Source organism: Triturus cristatus, chromosome 3_1 (genome assembly GCF_964204655.1).
Source record: "Triturus cristatus chromosome 3_1, aTriCri1.1, whole genome shotgun sequence".
Classification (NCBI taxonomy): Eukaryota; Metazoa; Chordata; class Amphibia; order Caudata; family Salamandridae; genus Triturus; species Triturus cristatus.
Window position 1 is genome coordinate 664227444 of NC_140583.1, and position 26939 is coordinate 664254382.

General features: G+C 44.2%; 1 protein-coding gene across 7 annotated transcripts in view; it reads left to right on the top strand.

Moving 5' to 3' along the window:
• The window catches only part of ARNT2 (aryl hydrocarbon receptor nuclear translocator 2), an 803119-nt gene that overhangs the window by 470105 nt on the left and 306075 nt on the right, over nucleotides 1-26939 (top strand). For all 7 annotated transcript variants that reach the window (XM_085644710.1, XM_085644711.1, XM_085644712.1 and 4 more), the window contains one exon: nucleotides 3541-3692. In XM_085644710.1, the coding sequence (XP_085500836.1) occupies nucleotides 3541-3692 (152 nt within the window). The remainder of the gene's footprint in view (nucleotides 1-3540; nucleotides 3693-26939) is intronic.

A 26939-nucleotide genomic window follows, 5' to 3' on the forward strand; every position in this document is an offset into this window, starting at 1 on the left:
GGTCTGTTATATATTGGCTGAATAACAGTGGTGCCAACACAATTCCCTACTTTAAACCGCTGTTAGTCATTATTTACTTAAACATGGCTATTATGTTGCAGTTTGACCTTTAGCCATGTCCAGAGACTGGATGGCCCTATGTAGGGATACAGGAATCCCCCCTTTGGCTAGTTTTGACAAAGGTATGGCATGATCTACACTTCCAAAGGCATACAGTAATCGTAAAGCAGAAAAAAAGCACTGCTGATAACATTCTCGAATTATCATTGCTAATACATAGAACACTAAAAGTTAAGAAATGTATCCTACTATTTTCTCTGAACCCCATTTGGGTTATTCGTATTTAGTTATTTGATGCAACTCAAGATTCCAGATTCCTTAGTAACTACTTTGCATAATACTTGGCTTGTGCATCTAGTAATGTGATCATTCTGTAGTTTGTAACCAACTCCAGATAACCTTAATTGAGCCTTGCCAAGAAAAGAGGGCAATTTTAGTTTTAAAAACAATGCTAGTGTCAGAGGTTTAGTAGCCCAGAAATCAATATTATTTTTAAAAAGGTAGTTGGAGAGGTCAGTAGGGCCTGGGGCTACCTCTGTTTTTGAAATTTTAATGATTCTTTGAAGTGACCTGAGGCCGAAGGCTGGTTGAACTTAAGTGATATATAAATCGCCAACATATCTTTGGACATTCTGCTCAGCATATTTGTGTTCTTTTTACCCATTGGGTTGCTTCGTGAACTTTATATAGTGTTCTTAGTATTCTGATCTCCCCCAGTAAGTGAGGATATGTTGGAAATTTTCAAATGCTTCGTAAGTTCTTTTTCAATTCCCTTTCTGTTCTTTTCGAGTGTATCAGCTGTTGTGGGTTAAGGGTCTGTGTCGGGTTAAGTTGCAGGATGTTTTGGTACCCAATAAAAGCAATACCTTTATAATGCGGGTCCATGCGGTATTATAATAACATGCATAGACCCCTCTTCCAAAAGGGTCTGGATCAGTCTCGACCCATCATCTGCATCTAACCATTTTATAAGTCTATCAGATATCAAATTGGACCATTTTGAAGCATTTTAGCTTATTGTAGCCTGATGAATCGACTATTGTCATGACCCCTTGGTATCTCAGTGACCAGATACATTAAGTGTATTTTTTGAACTGCGTGATCACTTTTTACTCTTGCGACAATTGCAAATGTCAAAAAAGTAATCTCACACAGCATTCCGTTGATTTGAAAACTGCTTGTATTTCATGGGTTTGGCAGTTGAAAACCTTCTGAAAGCCATTGTGGAAACGTAAATTGAGTGACTATAGTTCCCTGAGTAGATTGCAAGCCCGTAAACCATGATGTTGATGTGCAATGTTGGCAGATGGGCTAGTCCACATAAAATCTGCTTACACATATGATGTTTCATCTGTTAAATTGTTAGCCAGATTGAGATTGCCTGTCAATATCAGGCAGACATTCTTCATTCCCTCAAGAAGTAAGTTAAGTATGGTATTAAGGTGCTTGACTTGAACTTACTAGCTAGAAGGTAAATATTTATTAAAAGAAGCAAGCAAATGGCAGCCACAATAGCTGCAGTGTCTGAGTGTTGTTAAAAGCCATATCAATAGGATTTGTTAGACAATTCGGAGTATTTGGCACATAGATACACAGACCACCCCTGGCTTTGCCCTTGTTCTTGGGTATGCTGTCATTTATGAAGAAGTAACAGAAGTCCAGAATGGGAAGGGAGTCACAGCATCCAGATTCTTTAAGGCAAAGTATATCCTTGCAGAACAAAAAGGAATGAGTGTCTTCATTTACCTTGTGCTCGATTGGTGGTTTTCTTTTTTTTCTTTTTTTTTTTAAATTTAAGTTTCCCTTGTCATCGTCTGTTGACTCCCCCACCAAACCCCCCACCCTGCCCCACAGCTCTTACCTGCACGGGCTGGGCCTGTGTGTCTGTCTCAAAAATAAATGCACATTTTGTAATCTTGTTATTTATTGCAATGTGATAATTGAGCGTGCTTGAATATATTATTTTTTTTCTCTATTGTTTACATTTTCTTTACTGTGATTGCTACAAATAATGAACAAGGCTCATTAGAAATTGATACCTCGACTTTTCACCAATTGTATCTGATAGAAACTTCTTGCCGCAGACTCTTTGTAAGTAGGACCCTTGCGTGCCAATAGGTGGCATTGTTTGGCTCTGCGTGGCATCGTCCGTGCTGGAAGTGATGGGTGCTGTGCCTATATAGGCGCCACCTTAGCACGCTGACGTCAGTTCTTTTCTTTCCACCCCAGTCAAGACAGATCCGGAAAAGAGCTACCGCCAGTCTTTTTTGACTGACACTTTTTCAACTTTTTGTCAGCTATTTTTTTTATACTTTGTCTCCTGGTGTGGCAGGGATGTCCACAAGGGAGGCTGGTTTCAAGCAATGTGGCGCCTGTCACTGACAAAGGTCGATGACGGACCCACACCTCGTCTGTCTTTTGTCCTGAGAGCGTGACTGTGATGCCAAGACCTATGATCATTGTAGCACCATGCATCCCAAGGCATTGCGTGCGCAGTCACTCAAGTTCCTTGCAGCTCGATGTGCGACACCATGCACATGTTCATCAGGCACTACTGCCTGCACAGTCTGGTATGTTGGCATTTGCACTTTGCCTGTTCGGTCTTGCAGGACTTACTAGTCTAAATCCGGTTCGTAGACCCACCACTGGGAACATATTGCTTGGGTATCCATTTTAAGGTAAGGAATCTGTTTTCGGGAGGAGATCCTTGCATTTCTTCAGGATCAAAGTAAAAAGTGAAAAGTTAGACAAAGTAGTGGTGTATTGGCGATGGCCTTTTCAAATTGAAGTGGTGCCACCAGTAGGACCCTGGTGGTGGTCCAATCTAAAATGACAAAGGGAAAAGGGAGGAGGTACAAACAGACAGTACATAGAAACATAATTAGTCATGTTTCTGGTGGCACCAAGGGATGTGTGAGGGCACCAAGTAAAAGTCAATTTGACTTTCCTTCTTATTTTTCTAAAACAGCACCTCTTGTCTTCTCTTAGGAACAGTGACCCATTGTTTTAGTTTATTCATTACTTGGGAGCATGGGCACTGGACCTTCTTTTAAAGTGCAAGCTTATTCTTTGCCGGTGCTTGTTTTGTCTGTTGTTGATTTTCTGGTACACATTGTGTTTTCCTCCCATGCATGTGATCTGAGACCTGTAATGTGCTTCCATCTTGTACTTGTATTTGTCTGCAGGCTTTCATTTTGTGCAGGACTTTGGCCTTCAAAGAGACTCTTTAACCACCTGTATGCTTTTGTTCTTTGGAGAATATTGTCTACTTTGAGTTGTAAACTTTATGTGATGGTTCACAGTTGTATAACGGTTACTGCTCACTGGGAGTGTTCCCCCCTCCGGCTTACATTATTTCATACCTGCACAGTAATGATTTCTATGGGACAATGCGGAGGGTGAGGATTGGGTTTTATAATTTCTTTCCTTCACATTGAGCATTTTGAGGAGCTGTTGTGACCAAAACATCTCTCTCATCAGGTTGTGAAGCTGAAAGGCCAAGTGCTCTCAGTCATGTATCGCTTTCGCACCAAGAACAGGGAGTGGATGCTGATCCGGACCAGCAGTTTCACCTTCCAGAACCCGTATTCGGATGAAATTGAATACATCATTTGTACCAACACGAATGTCAAGTAAGAGGTTCCTTCTGCTCCGATAAACAAAATCCAGCCTCTGTTAGATGTGTCTGCAGGAATCTGCCCTCTCTGTCCCCACTCATGTACCGATCTCAGTCAGTACAATGCATCTCTGATATGCTGTATGTGCCGCAATAATCATCCTGCTGTATCCATTGCATCACATACTCTACATCTCTGATATGCTGTATGTGCCACCGTCTATACAGTGCATCTACCTCCACAGTGCTTCACCTATCTCACTCCGCGCACTGCATCGCTTAAATGCTGTATATGCCACTGTCTACGCACTGAATCTATAACACTTCTTTACTTATTTCATTCCATACACTGCATCTCTAATATGCTGTATATGCCACTGTCTATGCGCTGCATTTATAACCAACCTGCTGTATTTGTTTGTAGATTGTATCTCTGATGTGTTGTACGTGTCCCTATTTATGAACTGCATCTACAACCACTTCGTACCCTTCTAATTCCGCGCACTGCATCTGGTATGCTGTCTGTGCCACTGTCTGCACTGTGCATTTACAATCACACTGCTTTACCTATCCCGTTTGATACACGTCATCTCTGATTTGCTGTATGTGTCACTGTCTATACGCTGCAAATTGAACTACATTGCTGTACCTTTTTCATTCAATACATTAAATCTCTGATATGTTGTATGTGCCAGTGTTCGTACACATCATCGATAACCACACTGCTGTATCTACCTATGCTGTACCATGCATGGTTTCTGATAAGCAGAATATGTCACTGTTTACACGCTGTATCTACAACCACACTGCCGGACCGATCTCAGTCCGTACACGGAATCTCTGATATGTTGAATGTGTCAGTCAACCCACTGCATCTACAACCACACTGCTGTATCTTTCTCATTCCATTCACTGCATCTCTGATAAGCTGCATGTGTCCTAGTCTATGCACTGCATCTAGAACTGCACTGCTGCACCTATCTTAATACAAATTCTACATCTCTGATATGCTGAATGTGTCCTAGTCTATGCACTGCATCTAGAACTGCACTGCTGCACCTATCTTAATACAAATTCTACATCTCTGATATGCTGAATGTGTCAGTGTACGTACTGGATCCACAACCATACTGCTGTATTTATCTTATTCCGTAGACTGCATCTCTAATATGACATGTCACAATCTGCGCACTTCATTCATATTCACACTGCTGTACCTGCTGCAGTCCATACTCTGGATCTCTGATATGATCTGCGTCTCAAACTATAAACTGAATTTACATCCACACTAAAGCAACTCTGATATGTATGTGTCAGTCTAGTCACTGCTTTTACATCCACATTACTATAACTTTCCAAGTCTGTACAGTGTATCTTTAACTTGGTGTATGCGTCAGTCTTTCAACTGGATTCACATCCATGCCACTGATCTTTGATAGTCTATATGTGTCAGTCTGCGCAATGCATTTACATCCACACTGCCTCATCTGATATGCTCTGTGTGCACTGCATTTACACCTACACCACTGTACCTATCCATCTGTTCACTGCATATATGGCATGCTGAGTATGTCCCAGTCCATGCACCACATTCACATCCACTCTACTGGTTCTATCTCTTTATGTACACTGCATCTCTGATATGCGTCACAAGCGATGTACTGTATTTGCACCTTCACAGGCTACCAACTACATTTCTGATTTGCTGTGTTAGTCCGTACACTGCACCTTTATCCATACAGCTGTACAGGTTCTAGGATGCAACACTAACTCTATCCACACTACTGTACAGTGTTTTATAGTTGATTCACTGCACTTCTATCCAAACTGATCTAATTGCTACAGTGTTTACACTGCACCTCCTTTCACACAAGTGTATGTAGGAATCTGTGCACTGCCTGTACCATGTTCTGCAGGGTCTCCAGTGCACACTGCTTCTTGACCCCTGCTGCTGTGTGTGCCAGTCTGTACACTGTGGGCGTGATGCTCAAACCAACTTTGCTTCCCCAAAACTACCACAGCTGATGTCGAACATGCAAAATTGCAATTTGAAATGCTCAGAAGTGCCTTGTGATCCATAATTGTCATAATTAATCTCAGTGCCAGCTTTTTATGAGTCACAAGTGAAAAGTGGTGACAGGAGGTGGAAACGCATGGAATGGTTACCATTAGAACAGTGTAAGCTGTCAATACCTAACAAGTTAAGTTACAGGAGTGCAGGGTGTGGATATCCGCATCGAGAGGAACAGACACTACTCTCACAACCTGCTGCTCTCCCCTATGCACTGCTGACAGTGTGCCAATTTATTTGGCATAACAACCCTGTCCATGTAAGTGACAAGGGTCTCAATGCTGTCACATTGCAAATGACTGTTCATTGATGTAGGCTTCTTGTCCCTGCAAGCCTTTCTTCCAGCGTTCGGTTTTGTTTGCGGTGAGACTCAATGCCCATTCCTGTCCCTTAAATAGTAATTCTCTACACTAAACGCAGCATCGTTCTGGAAACGATTTTAAAATGATTCACAGCTCAAAGGATGAGGCTGCTCATATCTCGGTGAAAGCACTGTGCAGCAAGCAGCTTGTTTGTGCATCCGGCCCTTCATCTTTATCCATGCTGCTGTGCTTGCTGCAGTCTTTGCACTGTATCTTCATCTCTAGTGCTATGCTTTTTACGGTCCTATAGTCTTTACACTGTATCTACATCGTTGTGTTATGCTTGTTACAGTCCTACGGTATTTACACTGCATCTTTATCCCTAGTATTATGCTTGTTGCAATCCTACAATCTTTACACTGTGTCTCCACCCATAGTGCCCTGCTTGCTACAGTCCTTATACTGCATCTCCATCCACAGTACTATGATTGCTACAGTCTTTACACTGCATCGCCATCCGTACTGCTGTGCTTGCTACACAGCATCTTCATCCATAGCGCTGTGCTTGTTAGTTTTTTATGCTGTACCACCATGATCACCATCCATACTGTGGTGTTTTCAGCAACCTTTAGGCTGTATTTTCAGCCATACAGCTGTGCTTGCCACAGTCTCTATATTGCACGATGCATCACTGTCAGCCTTGCCACAGTATCTGCTTCCTTGCTGCTGAGTAAGGAAATGCCTCTTTTCGAATTGTCACCCCCAAGTTTTTAGGCTGATGCTGCTGGTTTTTCGCCTCTGAGAGCGCACTGAAGCTTGCTGAGCGACCACAGTTCCTGTGCCCTGACCCTAAAGTGTATTTCGAATTTCCTGTACCCAATTCGAAATGGCTAAATTACCTGTTAGCCCAACTTGCCATTAAAAGCAATGGCAAAGTCACTACTTCCCCTGTCATCTGTGTAAGTCAACCCTCTGACAGGCCTATCGAGACCTAAGGCAGGGTACCACATATGACACGTGCAGGACCTATAGTTTTACATTTACTGATGGTCATACACGCGAAAACACCGTTTTTACAAGAGAAAGACTTGGTCGCCCAATTGCGAGTACAGGATTACACTCTGACCCCTCAGCTGTACTAACTCCTGAACGGTGCGACCAAAGTGGGCACTCCAAGTTATCAAACAACTTGGTACATTAAGCATGACTTGTTTCCCAAGTCGAAAGTAATGTAACTTGTTGCAGTGTGCAGCTTTTACACAGCTGTCACTTTGTTGCCTCTCCTGTGCCTTCCCAGGCACGATGGAGCCTGTTCCACAAGACAGATTTCTTCCTGCCTGGAGAGATTTGCCAGCGACTCTCAGGAAGGAGAACAGTGAGGGATTGCAGGCCAGGGAGGTGTTAACTCACTCTTGGAGGAAGCCACGTAGGTGTTAACCCCAAAAGGCAGGCTTCAAAAGGGAAGCTGCCTTTGTGGGGCAGATGTTTCACTCTAGGGAGGAGAGCTGCCCCATTGTTTAGGCAGACAGGCTAACGCAGGGAGCAGAAAGGGGAAACCATTTGCCAAACCGGTTTCCCCAGTGGCGTGTAGCTCTGAGGTAGCCACACCCAGCAGGTGGGCTAGGGAGGCCTGAACACGAGAGAGGGGTATCTCCATCTTGGGAGCGGGCAGAATGGTGCATCCGGGGATAACCAGTTGCACCACTCCACAGGAAGTGGTCACCAGGTGAGTATGAACTTGCTAGCCCATTGTCTATCAACCGCATTCTGCTCTATGGGCATTTTCTGAGCATAAGAGGGGCATCCCTGGCACCCAGACATTAGATCTCAACCGACTTGGAAGAAAGAGGGACTGCCCTGTTGCACAGAGGGACTAGCAAAAAGAGGCTGCACTGCCAAAAACTGCACCTGGTGGCTAGTGAAGATAAGGACTGTGCCTGCTGTATCCTGCTCAAGGATAAGCTATCTCCAGATCCCAGTCAAGCTAAGAGACTCCAAGGGTCGTCCGACTATCCTCCTGTTCACAGCACAGGGACACAACAGCTGAAGCTGGTAGCCCAAAGTCTTCATGTCGCTACCACCGTCGCCGTGCAGCACCAAGGACCGAGACCCAATGCACAGAATTGCACCCAAGTTCGCTCACCCTGGGAGTTCTGCTTGAGAGTTGCTGGGGTCCTCAGAAGGCAAGTTTACGACCCAGGAAGGATTGGCATTTGACCACGACAATGGGAGATTGGTAGTCCAGTGGCAACTCGACTTCAGTCAGACCAGAGAGGACATTATGGGACATCGACATTGCAACCAGGACCCCCTCACCATCTTCATGGTCTGAGGAATACCTGCAGGAAGACCCCAGTCGGTCGCGCCGCATCCATTGCATCCTTGGAGCATCTTCAGCATCCCTTGCATCAGGACTATTCCATAGAAATTAATTGCAATGCAGATAAAGTGCCTCAAACTGTTGGAGGACTGCTTCTGTGAAGGTAGCTGTTCTTGAGGAACTTGCTAGCTCCCTGCTGGACTTGGTTGCCCCAAGTTACCGACCACATTGACACTTACCAAAGTTTCTAAGTGTCAAATTTGTTGACTTTGCCAAGGCTTGTTTGCGGTTGAGTGACATTGCTTTGATTTATTATTGCTTGTAAAATCAATATCTCCAAAACCCTCCTGTGGATCTTTTTGATTCTGGTGTCTAAGTTCTTATAAAAATACAGTCTACATTTATAAATTGGTGTTGGATTTCTTGAGTGTCATGTCGATTTCGTCTTTAATTTTTTTGGTGCTGTTTAAATACTTTATACTTGTTCCTCAAAGTAAGCCTTGCTGCTCAGTGCCACAACTACCTAAGGTTGAGCGGAGGGTTTTGCAGACAGACAAAAACGTTGGCACCGAAACATAAAGATACTTCACAACCACCACAGGAACCCTGTTTCGACGCCCCACCTTCGAAACAAGACCCAAAACAAAAATAACTTTATATTAATCCAAAAACTGGACAGATTGCAACTAAATTGCCACATAAACGAAAATCTGAGTCAGAGGACACATCACATTCCTTAAAAAATTAAACATGTTGGTACTAACCCTTCTCCTCCCCCATCACCTCCTTCCCCACAGACACAGCATTTCCGAATTACTCCTACTAATTCGCCACAAACACCTGATGATCAGGATGATGGGAATGGGGGCAATGATCCTTCACCTGCAGACCCCTGGAAGGATTAGAATACGGATTCGACCCCAGATAATGATCCTGACCTTTATCCTACCAAACCTTCTCCACCAGATGATAATTTAGGCTATATAGAGCTGCTAAGTAGAGCTGCTTTAGACTCTTTAGTGGTATCTAATGCCCATAAACAGGCCAATTCACAGACGTCAACAGATGATCCACCTCCAGACAAAGAGTCTAAGCTCATATTATTATGAAATCTGTTTATTGGCATTTTAGTTGCAAACAAATTACATCTTACAATGTAGGATCCAATTGGTTAATAATTGCAGTAAAGCCAATGATACATCACTTGTCTTGTGCACAGTAATGAATGGAATCTGGTTTTACGCCCACTGATCAGAAGGGAATAAGATTACGGACCCCTGTGCCAATACCATCATCGAAATATCCCCTTCGCTATCTTGTCATCAGGTGCTTCCCCCACAGGGACTGTTAGCGTATCACCCAATTATCCCCTTCAGGTGTTCACTTCTATTTCATTAACCATAAGAGAACGAGGCAAAACAACAAGTGCCCCAATTAAACCAAAACAACAGCAGCAAATTCTGGCCTTACTTCAGCATCCCCTCACATTGTCCTCTGTTCCGTCCCCCCTTCTCCCCTCCGCCATCCCCGTACCCCTCCATTCAGGCCGCTCATTCAACACCATCTCTAGCACCCTGAACCTCTCCTAGTCGACCCAGCCCTGAGCACCATATTTCGAGTCCAAAAAGAGTCTAAGCTCATAGACGCCTTCGGGAAAAGAGTAGCCTCCCAAGGTGCAATTTACTGGTGTATTGCTAATACCCAGTTTTTTTTTTTGGCAGTTACGATGGAGCGCATTGGGACGAAATGGAGCAGTTGCTCCAATTTCTGCCAGATGAGCATAAAACCAAAGCCCAAGACTTAGTGCAAAATGGGAAGCTCATCTCTAATTCTTTGATTAGGTGTGCCCTAGATGCAGCTGACGCTGCGGCTAGAGCCGTCTATACCAGTGTGTTAGCAAGAAGACACGGATGGTTAAGGATTTCGGGTTTTAAACCCGAAGTTCAGACTTCCATTCTTAACACAGCATTCGACAAACAACATCTCTTAGGTCCTGTAGTAGACACGTCATTGGAAAAAATGAAAAAAAGGATACAGTCTATGGGAGCACTACAGTCCCCTTCCAAACATGGATCCTTACGGCGCACCTTCTATCGTGGGGGGTCCAAAAAATGTCTTCAGACACAGGCAGCAATCAGACCTCTTCTTCAAAACGTTTCTTTAGAGGAGGCTACAGAGGCAACAATGGCAAGGGTAGAGGTAGAGGTAGAGGTTTCACAACACGCACCTCTCCCTCAAATAACAAACAGTGACTTGCCTACGATTCCCCCCGATCATGCAACACCTGTCGGGGGACATCTTTCACAATTTCTCCCTGTCTGACAATCAATTACTACAGACAAATGGGTGCTAGGAATTATCCGATCTGGTTATTGCCTGTAGCTTACCACAATCTTCCAAACCTTCCCACGTGTTCACACAAAAAGTAACAGGAGGTTCAGTCTCTCCTTTTAAAGGGAGCCATAGAGCCCATACCACTACAATATCAAGGGTCGGGCTTATACTCCCTGTACTTTCCAATACCCAAAAAAGACGGCTCTCTCAGACCCATTTTAGACCTCGGAGAGTTAAATCACTACATTCAATCAGATCATTTTCACATGGTGACACTTCAACAAGTGGTCCCACTTCTACAGCAAGGCGACTTTATGCCCACTCTAGGCAAAAGACGCATATTTCCACATTCCAATACATCCCGCTCATCTCAAATATCTCAGATTTGTGATAGCGGGGCAGCATTACCAGTTCAAAGCGCTTCCATTTTGAGTCATCACTGCTCCCAGAGTATTTTCCAAATGCCTGGCAGTAGTCGCTGCTCACCTATGAAGACAACTCGTTCATGTCTTCCCGTACTTGTATGACTGGCTCATCAAAGCCCGCACTTACAAAAAGTGTCTCCAGCACCCTCGCACAACACTACAGCTACTGCACCAGCTAGGGTTTACAGTCAATGTGTTAAAGTCTCATCTCCAGCCTTCCATAACACAAACCTATCTAGGAGCCACTTTAGATACTAAAAACGCTCTGTCTTTTCCCAATGCAGCCAGAATTCGCAATATTCAGGCTCTAGTCGCTCAGTTTCAGCCCACCCACTCACTACCAGCTTGAGTGTATATGCAACTGCTGGGAATGATGGCCTCTTGCATCATGATTGTCCCCCATGCAAGGCTTCATATGAGTCCTCTCCAGGAATGCTTAGCAAGTCAGTGATATCAGTCGCAGTGTTGGTAAACGGCCGTACCCATCACACTCTGCAGTGGTGGAACCCACAAAATGTATCAAAAGTGCGGCCCTTCATAGACCCTGTTCCACAGACAGCACTAACAGCAGAAGCGTCGCAGTCCAAACCAAAAGGCGCTTCACATAAATCATCTAGAGCTGCTAGCAGTGTTCCAAGCTTTTCAAAAACCGCTTTAGACAAAGCTGTCCTAGTCGGCACCGACAACATGACAGCTATGTACTATATATAAAAACAGGGGAGACGCATTCTCTCCAACTGTCACACCTAGCTCAAACCATTTAGCAATAGGCCATACACCACAAAATGTATCTCCTAGCAGAACACCTTCCGGGAGTAAACTATCAAATTGCCAACCTTCTCAGCAGACAGAGGCAGCAAATCCACGAGTGGGAACTTCACCCTCAAGTTCTCCCCCCATACTTTCAAAGTTGGGGTTTTCTTCAAAAAGATCTTTTGGCCACACACGAAAAAGCAAAATGCCCAAGCTTCGCCTCCAGGTATCCACACCCGCTCTCCAAAGGCAATGCACTATGGATAAACTGGTCAGGGATATATCCATATGCTTTTCCGCCTCTCTCATTAATTCCATCAGTGGTTCGGAAACCCAGACAAACCTCCGTCAAACTAATCCTAATAGCTCCCACATGGGCCCGTCAACCTTGGTTCACAACCCTGTTGGAGTTATCAATAGTTCCACATCAAAAGCTACATCTCACATAAGTCTCCTCACACAGAGCCATGGAGAAATCAGGCACCCAGATCCCAAAGAACTCAACTCAGCGATCTGGCTCCTGAGGTCATAGAGTTTGGATATCTCAATCTTCCTTGAGACTGTATAAACATTATCAAAGAGGCCAGAAGGCCTACTACAAGAGCTTGTTATGCAGCTAAATAGAAACAATTTGTTATTTATTGCAATAATACCTTTGGATGCTTCCATACAAAACATCATCTGTTATTTATTACATTTGCAGCGGTCAAAATTAGCTTACACATCCATCCACTTACACCTTGCTGCAATAGCCGCGTACCTCCAAAACAGACAGCACTTGTCGCTGTTTAGAGTACCAGTTATCAAAGCATTTATGAAAGGAATAAAACTAGTTAAACCACCAAGACTTCCACCTGCCCCAGTATGGAATATGAACATAGGGCCGGATGTATCAAACAGTTTTACCCATTCTGTGCCTATGGGAAAATGTGTTCATACATCTGGCCCATAGTCCTTACACGATTAATGGGTCCACCGTTTGATCCAGTGCATAAATGTGAACTACAATTTCTCTCATGGAAAATCACTTTCCTCATTGCAATTACTTCACTGAGGAGAGTGGGTGAGCTACAGGCACTAACCATAGAAGAACCTTTTTTCCAGCTCCACAAAGACAAAGTGGTTCTTCGTACCAACCCTAAATTTCTACCTAAAGTAGTATCTGCCTTTCACATCAATCAATCGGTTGAGTTACCTCTGTTCTTTCCTCAACCAGATTCCGTGGAAGAACGTGCTTTTCACTCTTTAGATATTACAAGAGCTTTGTTATATTACATAGAACAAAACCATTTTGTAAGACAAAACAACTTTTTATTGCTTTTGCTCCACCTCACAAAGGCAATCCTATATCCAAATCAGGTATTGCTAGATGGATTGTTAAATGTATTCAAACATGTTATACAAAAGCAAAGAGAACTTTAACGAAATAGGGGCTACTATGGATTTCTTTGGAAACATTCCCATAGTTGACATTTTTAAAGCTGCAACATGGTCTACACCACACACATTCGCCTAACACTGTTGTGTAGATGTGTTAGCAAGGCAGCAGATTTATGTAGTCCAAGCAGTACTTAAATCACTCTTTCAGACAACTGCAGCCGCTACAGGTTAGCCACCACTTTGGGAGAATACTGCTGTATAGTCTATGCAAAGCATGTGATCTACAGCTCACATGCCTCAAACAGATAATGTTACTTACCCAGTAATCATCTGTTCTTGGCATGTAGAGCTGTAGATTCACATGTGCCCACCCGCCTCCCCGGATACCTATACCGGTTGCAGTTCCTCCTTATCTTATATACTTACCCATGGTCATCACTATTCTACCTTTACTAACTCCATTCTCTCCCTCTGCGGGAAAACAATCTAATAATGGAGTCGATGCCCATGCGCACTATCACCGAAAGGAGCAGTCACCTACCTCATGACTGGAAAGACTTCTTTGAAGAAAAACATCTTGCAAACATCCGTACCCAACAATAGATGGCAGGAGTATGCAAAGCATGTGAATCTACAGCTCTACATGCTAAGAACAGATGCTTACTGGGTAAGTAACATTATCCTTTCCAAAGTTATTCATTCCTGTACATTCTCTTGTTTGCTCCTTTCCACAATGGACACCTGCAGTGGTTGGTTTGGCCTGCTCTTGGCACCCACGGCCTGGGCTGCTGATGTGAGCGTGGGGTTTAACTTCTGTGAATTACAAGATGATCTGTGTGGAATAATCAAGCCTTCTCCTCAAGACTCCTAAATTTCATTTGCTAGTCTGCAGGAAACATTCAGTGGAGCCATAAGGCGTTTGCACCTGTGTAAAGCGGGGCTAACAAGACTCACTGTGGTGATTTCAGCGTTCAATCACAAGTATTGTTGCAGTGCACATTAATGCAGATAATTCTCCCAATACATGTGCAGAATCTTGAATCAGTAGAGGTATCGCCAATATCGGGCCACGGCAGAAAGGATCTCCTAAGTGAGATAATGAAGCGAGTTCCCATGTGACGTGATGGTGGTATTTCTTCTATTAGTGAAGGGCTATTGTGTGCACTTGATGAGTGGCTGTAAAGTCAATCAGACATGATTTCACTTTTGTACCCCCAAAATTTGATACACACCCCTTACAAGGAACACTCGCAATCCATCATGAAGTCTCTCGCACATAGCAATTCGGAGCCACTTCATAAACGATGTATACAAATAAGTATGGGTTGTATATTTAATTTCAATGCATATATTTTCACATGTGTCATGAGTTCAAAGGTATTCTCCTGAAACTCGTATGTGGAGCACCTGTTTCATGGTGTCCTCCTTGAAATTACATACAATTACTTACAAGACAAAAGGGGTCGTAACCTCTCCATGGGGCTTTCGAGCCTTTTTATAATCCAAGACCCCTGTTACCCAGGGAGGCCACACAGGCTGTCTGATAGCACTGCATGACCATAATCAGGACATCCAAGGGCTCTGCATGCCTTGCAGGTGGAGGCTTGCTCTACTACCGACTCATTTGAGGCACAACTCACATACTTACTGGCTGTGAGCTGCTGACGACCGTAACTTCTCGGGATGTCGCTGCCTGATGACCAGCAACACTAGCTTATCTCCTCTGCTGCTCCTCTCCTCATGGTGATTTTGGAGGGTGCATCTGGTGAGACAAAGTCCTGGCTGCCTGAGGTGCTGCTGGGGATGGACTATCCTGTATTTCTACCCAGAGGATGATGTGACACTGACTTAAGTAGATGCTCGTGCTGGCATTTTGCTGGGAATGTGAGAGTAATTCCACCCCTCACCCCTCCTCCTTCGCTTGCGTGGGGTCGAGCTCAGGAGATGAACCTGGTGGATACCTGGAGGCTGCCATGCTCAACTCTGAATTTGCCTTCAACATACGACACGGTCTCTGCACTCTAAACATGCCATCAATAACGTCTGCTGTGTTGGATGGTAAACATTGCTAGCTATATAAAATATAACTTATGCAAAGCACATGCCCTGAAACTGCAGAGATGAGGAAAAACAACTCTACTGGACCGTTCATAGATTCCTATGCTTGGACACCTGAGGCTGCAGATGAACCAAGCAGGACTGGCAGCAGGTTATCGGTGATAAACGTATTTTCCTAGTGAAAGGCCAGACACCTGCATCGTTTGGCCTGCTTCTTGCCAGATAAACTATTACTCAAACTGCCTATCTTGCATACTTGTAACTTTAAATCCTGAAACCTATGTACCATATAATGTAACAGTCCTTAATTATATAACTGTCCTTATGCAAAGCGCTTTGATAACCGCGGGTCTTGAATGCACTGTATAAATATGCTAAATAAATAAAATATGTACTCCTATTTTCTGCATGGGGGCATTCTTTGTCCTATATTGGTGTCATTTTTCCTTGTAATCACAGGGTTTCCAGTGTCCAAACAGTATCTTCATATATGCCTATATTCAAGCATATGTATTTCTTCTTGTATTAAAAAGGTGCTTCATTCTTATATCCTCACATTTTCCAGTACGTTGATATTCCCGTTATACCAGCTTTTTTTCTTTAAAGTGCAAGTATTCTTTCTACTTCTAGTTATATACCCTGTAAATTGACATAAGAGCATATATAGTAATCCCATCAGGAAGGATGGAGAGAATCAGATCGAGGGCCGAGTGATGAGCGACTGCAGAGAAAAACATCCAACAGGATGAGCAGTGTAATAGATATAAAGCTAAGGAGGGCTAGTGCTTTACAGCTTTAACAGGAACTCCATACCCAAGCCTCATTATGGAGCATTGCTAATACAAGGCATCTATACTTGGGAAAAAAAATATTTTTGGCAGTATATATATTGCCCCAAAATCAATGAATCATCGTTCATGAGGCACTTGAAAACTTGGGCCCTCAGTCTGATGTCAGTGGGCCCACCACCAACAGGCCGTCGGTCTGGCATTCATTGAAGCAGTCCGACCTCCAGATAATGATCCGGCGGTGGGAGGCATCTGGGGCAGGGACCAACCGCTGCTGTTCATAGAGCCCGTTGGGGCAGCGGTGGGACCGTAATCCCTACAATAGGGATTACGATGTACCTTTCCATCTGCCTTTCAAAAGGCAGACGGACAAGGACTTAGAGGGCCCCTAGAAAGTCACCCGTTTCCCCTGGGCCTCTGCTACAGGGCCTGGGAGCACCTGCGGTGCTACCCCCACTCTAAACATCCATGCACCGTGTGGCAGGCATGCTGCCTTGCAGAAGGTGCATGGATGTTTGAAAACATAAATTGTTCTATTGCAGCTTGTGCTGCGGTCCTTTGCTGGCCACCGTACAAGCTGCAATGGAAAAATGGATGTTTCCTACCGCCCATAGGATGGTCACATCCTAATTCGGCAGGCGGAACTGCCGATTGATAGTCGGGCGGATTCCATCCTGATAAGACTGACATCCTTATAGGCTCCAAAGTGCTTTAATAAGGGAAAAAACTGTGGCAATCTCCTAGCACAACAGACAAGAGCAGTGGGCCCTTCGCAACAGTACAAGAATCTTCCAGTGCAGTAACTGCTTCATATAAATAGGAAAGAGGCATTTTGCAGAAAAAAGAAAGCGTAGAATGCCCTCACAGTTAAAGTTGAACTTAAGAGGTTTTGGAATTCTGCTGAACTGGGACTGATACTACTCTCACATTTTCTCTGTAGGCTGTAGTACAAGGGGCTGTTTTCAGCGCTGGGGGTGCTACTGTGACCCTCCAATGCCGCTATGGCTCCATTCTAGTTGTGACCTCCTTTAGTGTGGTCTGGTTTCAACATTTTTGACAGGCTTAATTTTGCTTTCCAGTTCAACGCTGGCACTGTGCAGCCACATGGTGCTTGCAAAGGAAATGTTTGAGACGCATACTTGCCTAGTAGAGCTTGGGAATGCTGTAGGTATTGATTAGAAAAACAGATATAGAAGATAGGACTGCAAGTGATCCAAGTATACTGGACTGAGGTCACCTGTTAGGAGAGTATGGAAAGCAGTCACCATATGGAAGAGAATATCTAGATGTCGAATTGAAGGAAGAAAAGACAGGGAAATAACCCAAATGTACGAGTATAGTTTGTAGACAAACTACTGAAAAGATTTTAGCATACTAGTCGATTAGCCATTATAGGTGATAGTAAAGTGCAACGCCCAATAAAGGTAGTGAGGGGTCAGGAAACCACCTGCCAGTCCATAGGTAAACAGGAGAAAAGACTAAAACTCTTCTTACTGTTTCAGTTTTCCACTACTCTCAAGTTCTTTTATTAGTCAGGTTTTTTGGCGTGTTCATATTCAGAAGAATAGTGATTGCAATTTAGGATCCAGGATCCATTCCTGAAATAAGCTCTTTGAGAAGATGTAGATTCCAGTAGGCAGGTAAAGGGTACTCTGTGATGTTTTTTTACTGTTGTAAGGTCACTCCGAATCAGACAGGATGAGCACGTGGAGAAAGACACTCATGCTGTTTGCTCAGTACTCGCTCAGGGTTCCTCTGTATGGTAATAAGACTACTTCTAGATTGCACATCTCATTATCTATTCACTAAGGGCACTCCAATAACACTCACAACTCATTGGAATCCATGGAGGAGTCTCTGCAGGTCCTCTCATCATATACTTTCATGCTTCTGGTTGCATTGTGGAGTAATCATAATTGCAGTAGTTTCAGAATGTGAACGCTTCGCAATTTTCTTTGTACAAGGCACAGTTATTGTTCTAATAACTTGACTGCTAATTTCTTTATACTATGACGTTTTTGAGTGCATGATCTTCTAACCAACACCCACAACCCTCCGCATGCCTCATTTTCCTTCCACCTTCCAACGCAATGACTTTTCTACTTAAGCTGGCTATTTTCAGTGAACAGTGACTTTCTTTAATCACTAATTTTTCAATACACAGTTAAGGTCTTTAGATTTTGTAATATCACTGATTCCATACAGTATTCCAAATCGGTGTGTAAATGTATTAAAAAATCGGTTCAAGATGGTGTCAAAGTCGCTAGATCCATCTGTGTTTTGTAAGCTGTGTTTAGTGGATCTAGGGCAACTTTCTGAACGTGTTAATAAACCTTCACACAGATCACGCTTGCATTCTGCTCCAGAAATGCAACAAAAATTTAACTGCATGGACAGACCCTGCTCCCTTGCCTTACTCTGCACCTTTTCAATTCCCTGTTTTCCCCGGATTGTTCTGGTTAGAAGACTACTTCCTCATGCTTGACTTTTTCTTTTGCTTTTGCGCAGTTACTGCTGCGTGCAAGTACTGTATATTTAACCCTTTAGCTAATAAACGTCTGATTTTCGTGAGCTCTCTTCATGGTATGGCAGCTCGTGGCAAGCTACAAGATCCACAGATTTGATCATTACCCCCCTGTGCTTTCCAGAGTTCAGTAGTGGAAATACAAATTCATGCTTAATTTGGCCACGAAGACTTGCAAGCAAAAGCTGCTAATTTGTAGCATCTCATCTATACTACCTAACGTACAATGTTCATGCGCATCTATATAGGCAGATACTCCTGTGTATGGGTTTCACCTCTACAGCAGAACACCTACAAAAAAACCATTGACTTGCCATTCTGCAACATATATAATCCGTACTATAAGCCCTCCTAGTATGGAGTAGATGTGCATATATCCCTGCAATTGTTTTGCTTTGGGAAATAACCTTTTCTATCACAATGATTAGTTCAACGGTCCTATATCCCGTTAATCTAGGTGCTACTACCTTATCAACATTACTAATAGACTGTACCCACTACAACAAGAAGACTGATCTTGTGTATAAAGAAATACATATTGAACACATCGAAGGAGCTAAAGAAGGGAACAACCAATGATTTGGCTGCAGCGTCTTTCTACTCCTCATTCTCCTTTTGTCCAGTGGCACAGCCCATGAACCTTTCTCCACAAAGAAGACACAACTAAAGGGATATACATATAGACAATACCATGATTTATAGGTTGGTTTATCTTAAGGGAGACTTTGCCCTTGAATTGTTTCCCTCTTGTTTGTATTAAATGATTCTCTTTCAGGTTTCCATCAATACGGTCTTACATTTACGCACAGTGAATGCTGCTATGGTAAACTCTTTAGGGGAAGGCGGACTGTCCATCCCAGCCTAAGACCTCTTTCCTTTCAGGTTAAGACATTAAGTATTTTACAGTAACACTGACTGTTTCCAAAACCCTCTGCTGGCGCCTCTTCTTTCTACTTTGCTGTAAGTCATGCAAGGGGAAATGCACAGGGAAACCCAAAGCAGTTTGTCTCAACCAAGGTCCAGAAATTGTTGTTACTTCCCAGCTGTTGAACACACCGTACCCCACCAAATTGAGGAAGTCAACTGCAGCAGTGGGTGGAAGGCTTTATTTTCATAGATCCCAGGTCGAATTTGTTGTGAGGTCTTGTGGTCATTCATATGTATAGGTAGGTCTCTGTCCTTCAGTCCCTCCTTCCTTGCCCTAAAGGTGTAGTGAAGATATGCTGCTTCTGTTCCAGGGGATCCTCATCAATAGTCATAAGCACTAAAATATTCGATCATATATGTGATAAACATATATGCATCTCTCTCTCTCTATATATATATATATATATATATATATTTTACACACGTTATAGTTCGGAATTAGCATTTAAAAAACCTTGCAAATCAACTTAAAAAACCATAGGTTTCACACATGTTATAGTTAGCTGGACATTTCACTCGTAAAGAAACATTGAAATTCCCCCGTTATAGTTAGTTCAGATAACTATATCTCGCGCGCCCGCAATCCACTGCTCATGACGTCACATATTACATCACTCATGACATGGTCAGTGGCATCACTCATGACATGGTCAGTGGCATCACTCATGACATCACTGATGACATCATCCTTGTGATAGAGTGGCGGTCGCGCGAGTTATAGTTATCTGAACTAACTATAACGGGGGAATTTCACTGTTTTTTTACGAGTGAAATGTCCAGCTAACTATAACATGTGTGAAACCTATGGTTTTTTAAGTGAATTTGTAAGGTTTTTTAAATGCTAAGTTATGTATGTTTTATTATATTTATTTTACAATAAGCTACCTATGTATATAGTTATAGATTGACTGTATCCTGTAATATGGAATGGCTCGTTTTTTAATTTTTTTTTTAATGTTTTTCACCGTGTGCGCACCCCGCGATTATTTGGAACAAAAAATAAAATGTTTTTTTCACCCTTTGGGGTCCTTCAGGGACCCCCTGACAAAGGCTAGGGGGTCAGGAACTCTCTACCCTGCCCACTTTTCACGTTCTCCACCTTTCTTTTTCACTGTCACACACAAAACACAAAAAATGGCGGCCGACACTTCCTGATTTCGATCGATTCGAATGTTGACTGGCTTGTTGTAACCACCAATCAGAATTACGCTCGCGCACGTTCTGGTGCGCGCACGGTGCGCGCTTATAGATATTTATGTACTTTTAACTGCAATTTTCTCAGGAACTACTGAACAGATTGACACCATATATGCAAAAGGCACATGCCTGACCTGAGGACTACGTCTTTGCCAAATTTCAAGTAATTCTGTTCAGCCGTTCGGGCTGTACCTTCGACTAAAGGTCCTATGGGAAAATGCATGGGGAAAACGCGTTTTGGGACCCCCCTATTTTCCTCAGCCCCCGCTTGACGAATCACCCCGAGACTTTCAGGGTAGGAGCTGAGCGGAGCGCCCCATTAGTTTTGAAAATTTCTTGCTTTTCGGCAAGGTAAAAGAACGCACTCACTCGTTTTTCAGAAGTAATAAGGCGGATTTATTCAAAGTCTGCCATGCCCGTATATATATGTGGAGATGCATATATGTTTATCACATATATGATTGTGTTTCCGGGGTCCCGCGCATGGGCGGGAATATTCTAGTGCTTATGACTTTGATAAGGATATCCCTGTAAGAGAACTAGGATTACAGGTAAGTAACTAATCCTTCATCACTAACTACTTTTCCTTTCATACTTTGTTGCGCCATGAGATATTTAATAAAAATGTTCATTGAATATTCAACGGAACATAATATAGGACACAGTAACATATAGCATGCCATCATTTACCATTAAATAGTCCTCTGTAAAGCAGGAGGGCAGCCCCACTTAAATACATGTCTTGCGATTTTCACAGTTGATCATATAAAACCTTTGCAAATATGTCATTAAACCTGAAATTTGGGCTTCAAATTAATGTAGAACGCAGCCCTGTGCCCTTAACTAAAGAGCAGCAAATAAATAGACATACCACCAGTTCATGCATGGCCTGGCAATGTAAAAGTAGCCTGGTTAACTACTGTCACACAACACAAGCCCAAGCAGAGGAGGCAGGATCCACCACTTCCTCCAGTAGTGGCAGACATTCACGTCCAGCAAGTGGGTCCTTCAGATCATCCAACGAGGCTACGCTCTGCCATTCTTTTCGAACCCCCCCCCCCACACCTGCCACCTACATCAAAGCAGTTTTTGGTTTTGCGTCAGGAGGTGCAGGCTCTGTTGGCTAAAGTGGCCATAGAGAGGGTAGTGTGAGACTGGGTATTATTCCCATTACTTCCTTTTGCTGAAGAAGGATGGGAGCATTTGTCCTATTTTCGTTCTTCACCCTCTCAATGCCTTCTTTCGAAAGGACAAACTGAAGATGCTCACGGTGGCCCAGGTTCTATCTGACCTGAATCCAGGAGACTGCATTGTGGAGTTGGACCTGCAGGATGCCTTTTTTCCATCCCTTCGAGTCAAGATGGGCAACAAGCATTTTCATTCCTTTTGGCCTCACCAGTGCCCCTCTGGTGTTTACCAGATGTCTGTGGTTACTGCCAGTCTTCAGAGGTTGGGGGGTACCAGTCTTCTACTACCTCAGGAACTTGTTGAAGGTGGGCTTGCCACAGTCCACCATGGACCACCTCTTGACAATGGCAAACCACCTTATATCTCTGGGGGTTTACAATCAGCCTGCCATTGTCACTCGACTCCTTCGCAGAGGCTCCCTTTTATTGGAGTAATTCTGGATTTGAAGAGCTTTCTGGCCTTTACTCCAGATCTACAAGTCCTGGACATTCAGGCTGTGATCCAGATGTTTTCACCTCCATCCTGGGTCTTGGTGAGGTGGGCACAGAGGCCTATTGGCCTGCTGGCCTCCTACATCCTGCTAATCGACTGTGCCAGAGGGCACAATTCAGCTGTGCGGTGGTATCTGAAGTCTCAGTGAGCCCAGCCCTAGAGGAACTTGTCAAATTCCATCCAGGTTTCTGAGGAGACTGCAAAAGACCTGCAATGGTGGCTGCTCAACTGCAATTGGACCAGCGGCAGGCTCCTCTTCCTGCCCACCCAGGGGTGACTGACTCATCACCGCTGGGCTGGTGAGGCCATCTGGGAGAAATTGAGATCAGAGGATTCGGGTCTCAAGTGGCGACCTACCTCCAATCCAATTTTCTTGAGTGGCAGGCGATTTATTTGGCTTTGAAGCCTTTACTGTGAACCATACAAGGGACGCTGGTGCAAATTCTCATGGACCGAACCACTCTTATGTGATACTGGAACATGCAGGGGTTGTGGGCTCCTGTGCCAACTGGCTTTTGGAACTGTCTGGCTTGTCAAAGCATCTCCATAGTCATGAACCACTTGGTGGGAACTTTGAACGTCAGGGCAGTCGAACTCAGCCGGCAACAGCTAGAGGATCACAAATGGCAGCTACACCAGTAGTTACACAGTTACACAGGTGGCGCAAGGCTTCTTCCAGCAGTGGAGAGAAACTTGACTCAATCTCTTTAACACTGCAGAGAATGCACAGGATAAACACTTTTGCATGGTAGAGTTCCCAAGAAGGCAGTCTCTAGGAGGCTTATTCTGTTTAGAGACGAGCACAGGTCTCCTGTATGCCTTCCTATTACTACCTCTACTTCCCTGAGTTCTGAAGATCAGGAACGATCAGGGCCAAGTCTTCCCAGTGGCTCCGGATTGGGCCGGGAGAATGTGGCACTAAACGTCTAGGCATGAGCATCTATCCTCCGATCATTGTTGCAGCCGCAGGGCAAGGTATTATAACTGGGCTTGCGCAATCTACACTTCCATGCGTGGAGATAGAGCAGCAGCTGTTAATTTCCAATGATTTTCCTTCCGAAGTTGTTGATGTGATCTTGGCAGCCTGGCGCCATTCTACAAAATCTGTGTACGCCGGGCCCGGTATACATTTTTGGGTTGGTGTGGCACCTGCCAGATGGACACATTGAAGACTAACAGACTGTCCATTGTTGGATATCTTGTTTATTTTATCTTTGGGCCTTGCACTGGGCACTGCTAAATGTTACTTGTTGACGCTTTTACTTTTGCCGGACCGAATATCTCTGTTCAGATCACATGTTGTGATGAGAGCTGGGCAGTCTTGCCTCTCCCCAGAGTACAACAGTGGTGGGTTATGGAAGGTGTTAGTGACTATAGAACCTCCCTGGAACTTGCAGAGCAGACGGATTGCCACACAGGCATATATGTGTAGTTCCAGATGACATGGTGAAATGCCTTCTCCCCATCCAGCTCAATAATGACCCAATCTGGCCCAGCATGAGAAGTTAACACATTTATTCTGCACATGTAGTTTATGTGAAATCTGGTGTATCTTTAAGTATTTGCATTGGCAAAAGAGTTGATATTCTTCTAGCTCTTTTCCATCAACATTAGATTAGGAGTAGGTTTGGGCCAGTAATACAGGTCTTTATAAAATGATTGAACTAGAGCATTTCTGCTCTTTGGGTCTAAGGCCAAAGAAGAGTCATATGTTTTGAGGTGGCCTGTTATGTTAGCTTGTGATTGATATTTCTCCAAACATGTTAAAATAAATGGCTGCTGGTAATACCAGTTTCTGGGGGGTTCTACATCTGTGCTTAAACTATTATTATTTAAAGTTTCTCTCTTCCTCGATGAGTGTCTGATATCTTCTTAACCACAGGAACTGTCTTCAAAGTCATGTTGTCTTGTCTCCGTGTTTGCCGATCGCATAATTTCAAAGGTTTTTTGAATGGCACATGCTGTAACTATGTCTTCCAACATGTTTACTGCATGAGCACTATGCTGAAGAGAAAGTTCATAGGTGGGGCTTTGACACAATTTGCTTTTTAGGTCTCGCCTAGCGAACGCAGCGCTGCTGCTTTGCTTGGCGAGACTCTATTGTCATCGCTTTGGGGCACGAAGGGAGACAAACCATGTGCGCGCACGGACAGGCGATGCGCACGGTGTCTCCTCTCTAGCGATGTTTAAGTGGCTGTTCCTTTCTCTAAATACATTTGCCACGGGTTGCCTCTGGTGGTCGCATATGGGATTGTAAGCAGAGGTCGTTCGTTCTTGCGCTCACCTCGTTCCGAAGAACATGAAAGGAAGACTGTACAGAGCTAATACAGAGAGGAAGTCCCACCCAACACGATGTGGGCTTTGAGAGGCGCCCAGTGACAGATCCCAGAATTGGCTGCCACCGTCTTCTTTATCTCATTGGTATTCTCGGACACATTTCAATTGAAGAGAAAAACGCGTGGCCCAGTCATCCCGGTGCATTCAGGGGAAATACTCAAGAGTGCGCATCTTTACTATTCAAAATGTGTCAGAGAACTGCAAAGAGGTTTTTAAACATGGCGGAGTCGGCCCAGTGGTAACTTTCACATTATTCTTGGTGGTAAAAAAATCACAGTGGTTATGTTAGAAGAAAAATAAAATGATGACGGAATGATGGGTTTTTGTATTGTGGTTGTTTCTTAGAGTTCTGAAACCCTGCAGATAATTGATGTGAAGCGCTGAAGAGAAGACGCGTTGCTGATGTTCACAACAGTAGATAAGTAGGTGCGGTGAGGCCTGCTCCCGTGGATGCCTCTCTTGCACACAGAGGTGGGAATCTCAAAATACCTTTAATATAGGACAACTGTGCTTTTAACACTGAAATGATTTCACGGCATTTCTTGCTGTTTAGAGTATGCTGACAAAAAGATCTGTGCATTTTTTGTGTTACAAAACTACCCACAGGCGAGGGAACATTGCCAGGAGTCTGAGCCGAAGAAAGAATTACTTGGCTGTCCTCATTGCCAAGACATCCTCTCTGTGAATGAAGGAAGGAAGCACAACCCTGCAGGAGGAGCACAGACTGCCGTGGAAGGGACTGACATAATTAACCTTGGCGTAGGGTCCGTCTGACAGGCTCTTGCTAAGCAGATGCACCGAAGGATTTGCCGTATTGCCAGGCCCAACAGTGTGTTCTTTCTAGGTGATGTCGTAGCTACCACTGTACTTGGAGCTGCGTGCCCAAGTGGTAAGCACAGCCGAATCTGGAAATAAGCAGCTGCTGGTGGCCCAAGTGCTCAACAAGGGGACTGTGTGACCGTAGCACTGTAAAAGTGTGCTATTGGGTTGCGACTAGTCCTGAAGACCAAGTGAATTGAGCAGTGTTCTAAGGTGCCTTGTGAAGAATCAAGGTAATCGGCTCAAGGCACTGCATGCCAAAAGTAGCACCCAACAACCGCTGCACCAAAGAACAATCACCTGCGGCTGTGTTGTTGTCACACTCAAAAAGAAGCACCAAGTACTCACTGGCATGCTGGGGGAAACATTGCCATGTGCAGAGATCTACCACCAGCCAAACAAAAGAGGGCCACTGACAGAAGGCTCTGCTCCTGCCACTTGACCGGCTTCTGCTTAGTTCCCTTGTAGACTGCTGTGTGCCGCCTAGAGCCCCCTGCTGCCATTGAGGTCTTGCTGCACTGGAGGACTGAATGCGGTCTGTTGTTGCCCCTCCGTGCTAGGTAGAAAAGCCCCTTGGAAGACTGAAGAGAGACACCCTTAAATCATGTATCCTTGCATTATTGTACGTGTGGTAGAACTCTCTGTTTTCTGTACAGTAAAGTACTTGTCTTTTATACAAAGAGAAGCACTGGGCTGAACATCGATCTTATTGCTCTTCTGGGGGTGGAAGGGTGTCGGTTAGTGAGCCTGAGTACACCAACACTAACCTCCCTGAGAAGCCTGTGACAACTCGCCCTCCCTTTCATTGAGAGTCAAGTGCGAAAAGTGCTGCGCGTGGCTCAGTATGCAGAGTCATGGTTGGACAGGACCCGGGACAGCAGTGGTAACAGGCCTCGGTCCCCACGGTTGTAGCTCAGTAGGCCCTGCCTGCCCCTATGCCTCCTGAATGGGGTCTGACAACCTCCTTCCTCCAAATGAGGTTCTGTTCCATAACCTGCCTTAGAGCAAGTACTTTTAATGTATTTGTGGTATTGCAGCTATATATTTTTGATGATTTTTTAAAAGTTCACAAACTGCATCTAATTCCAGTTATTTTACTTTGAGGAAAAGCTGTTGGTCCATGAGCTGGGTTTTCTGGATCTTGGACATGCTACCTTAATTGCTCTATTTCCTCTATTAGTTAAGCACTTTATGAGAGTACATGTGTTTTCTAGCTGGCTTCCTTGTGTGCTTCTCCGCCCCATCTCCATGTTTGTTTTGTTTCTCCATGTTCCATGTGCATCTCTGCCCTCGCCTGTCTCTGTGTCGCTTCGTCTCTCAGTGTTGCTCTGTCTCACTGTGTGCTTCT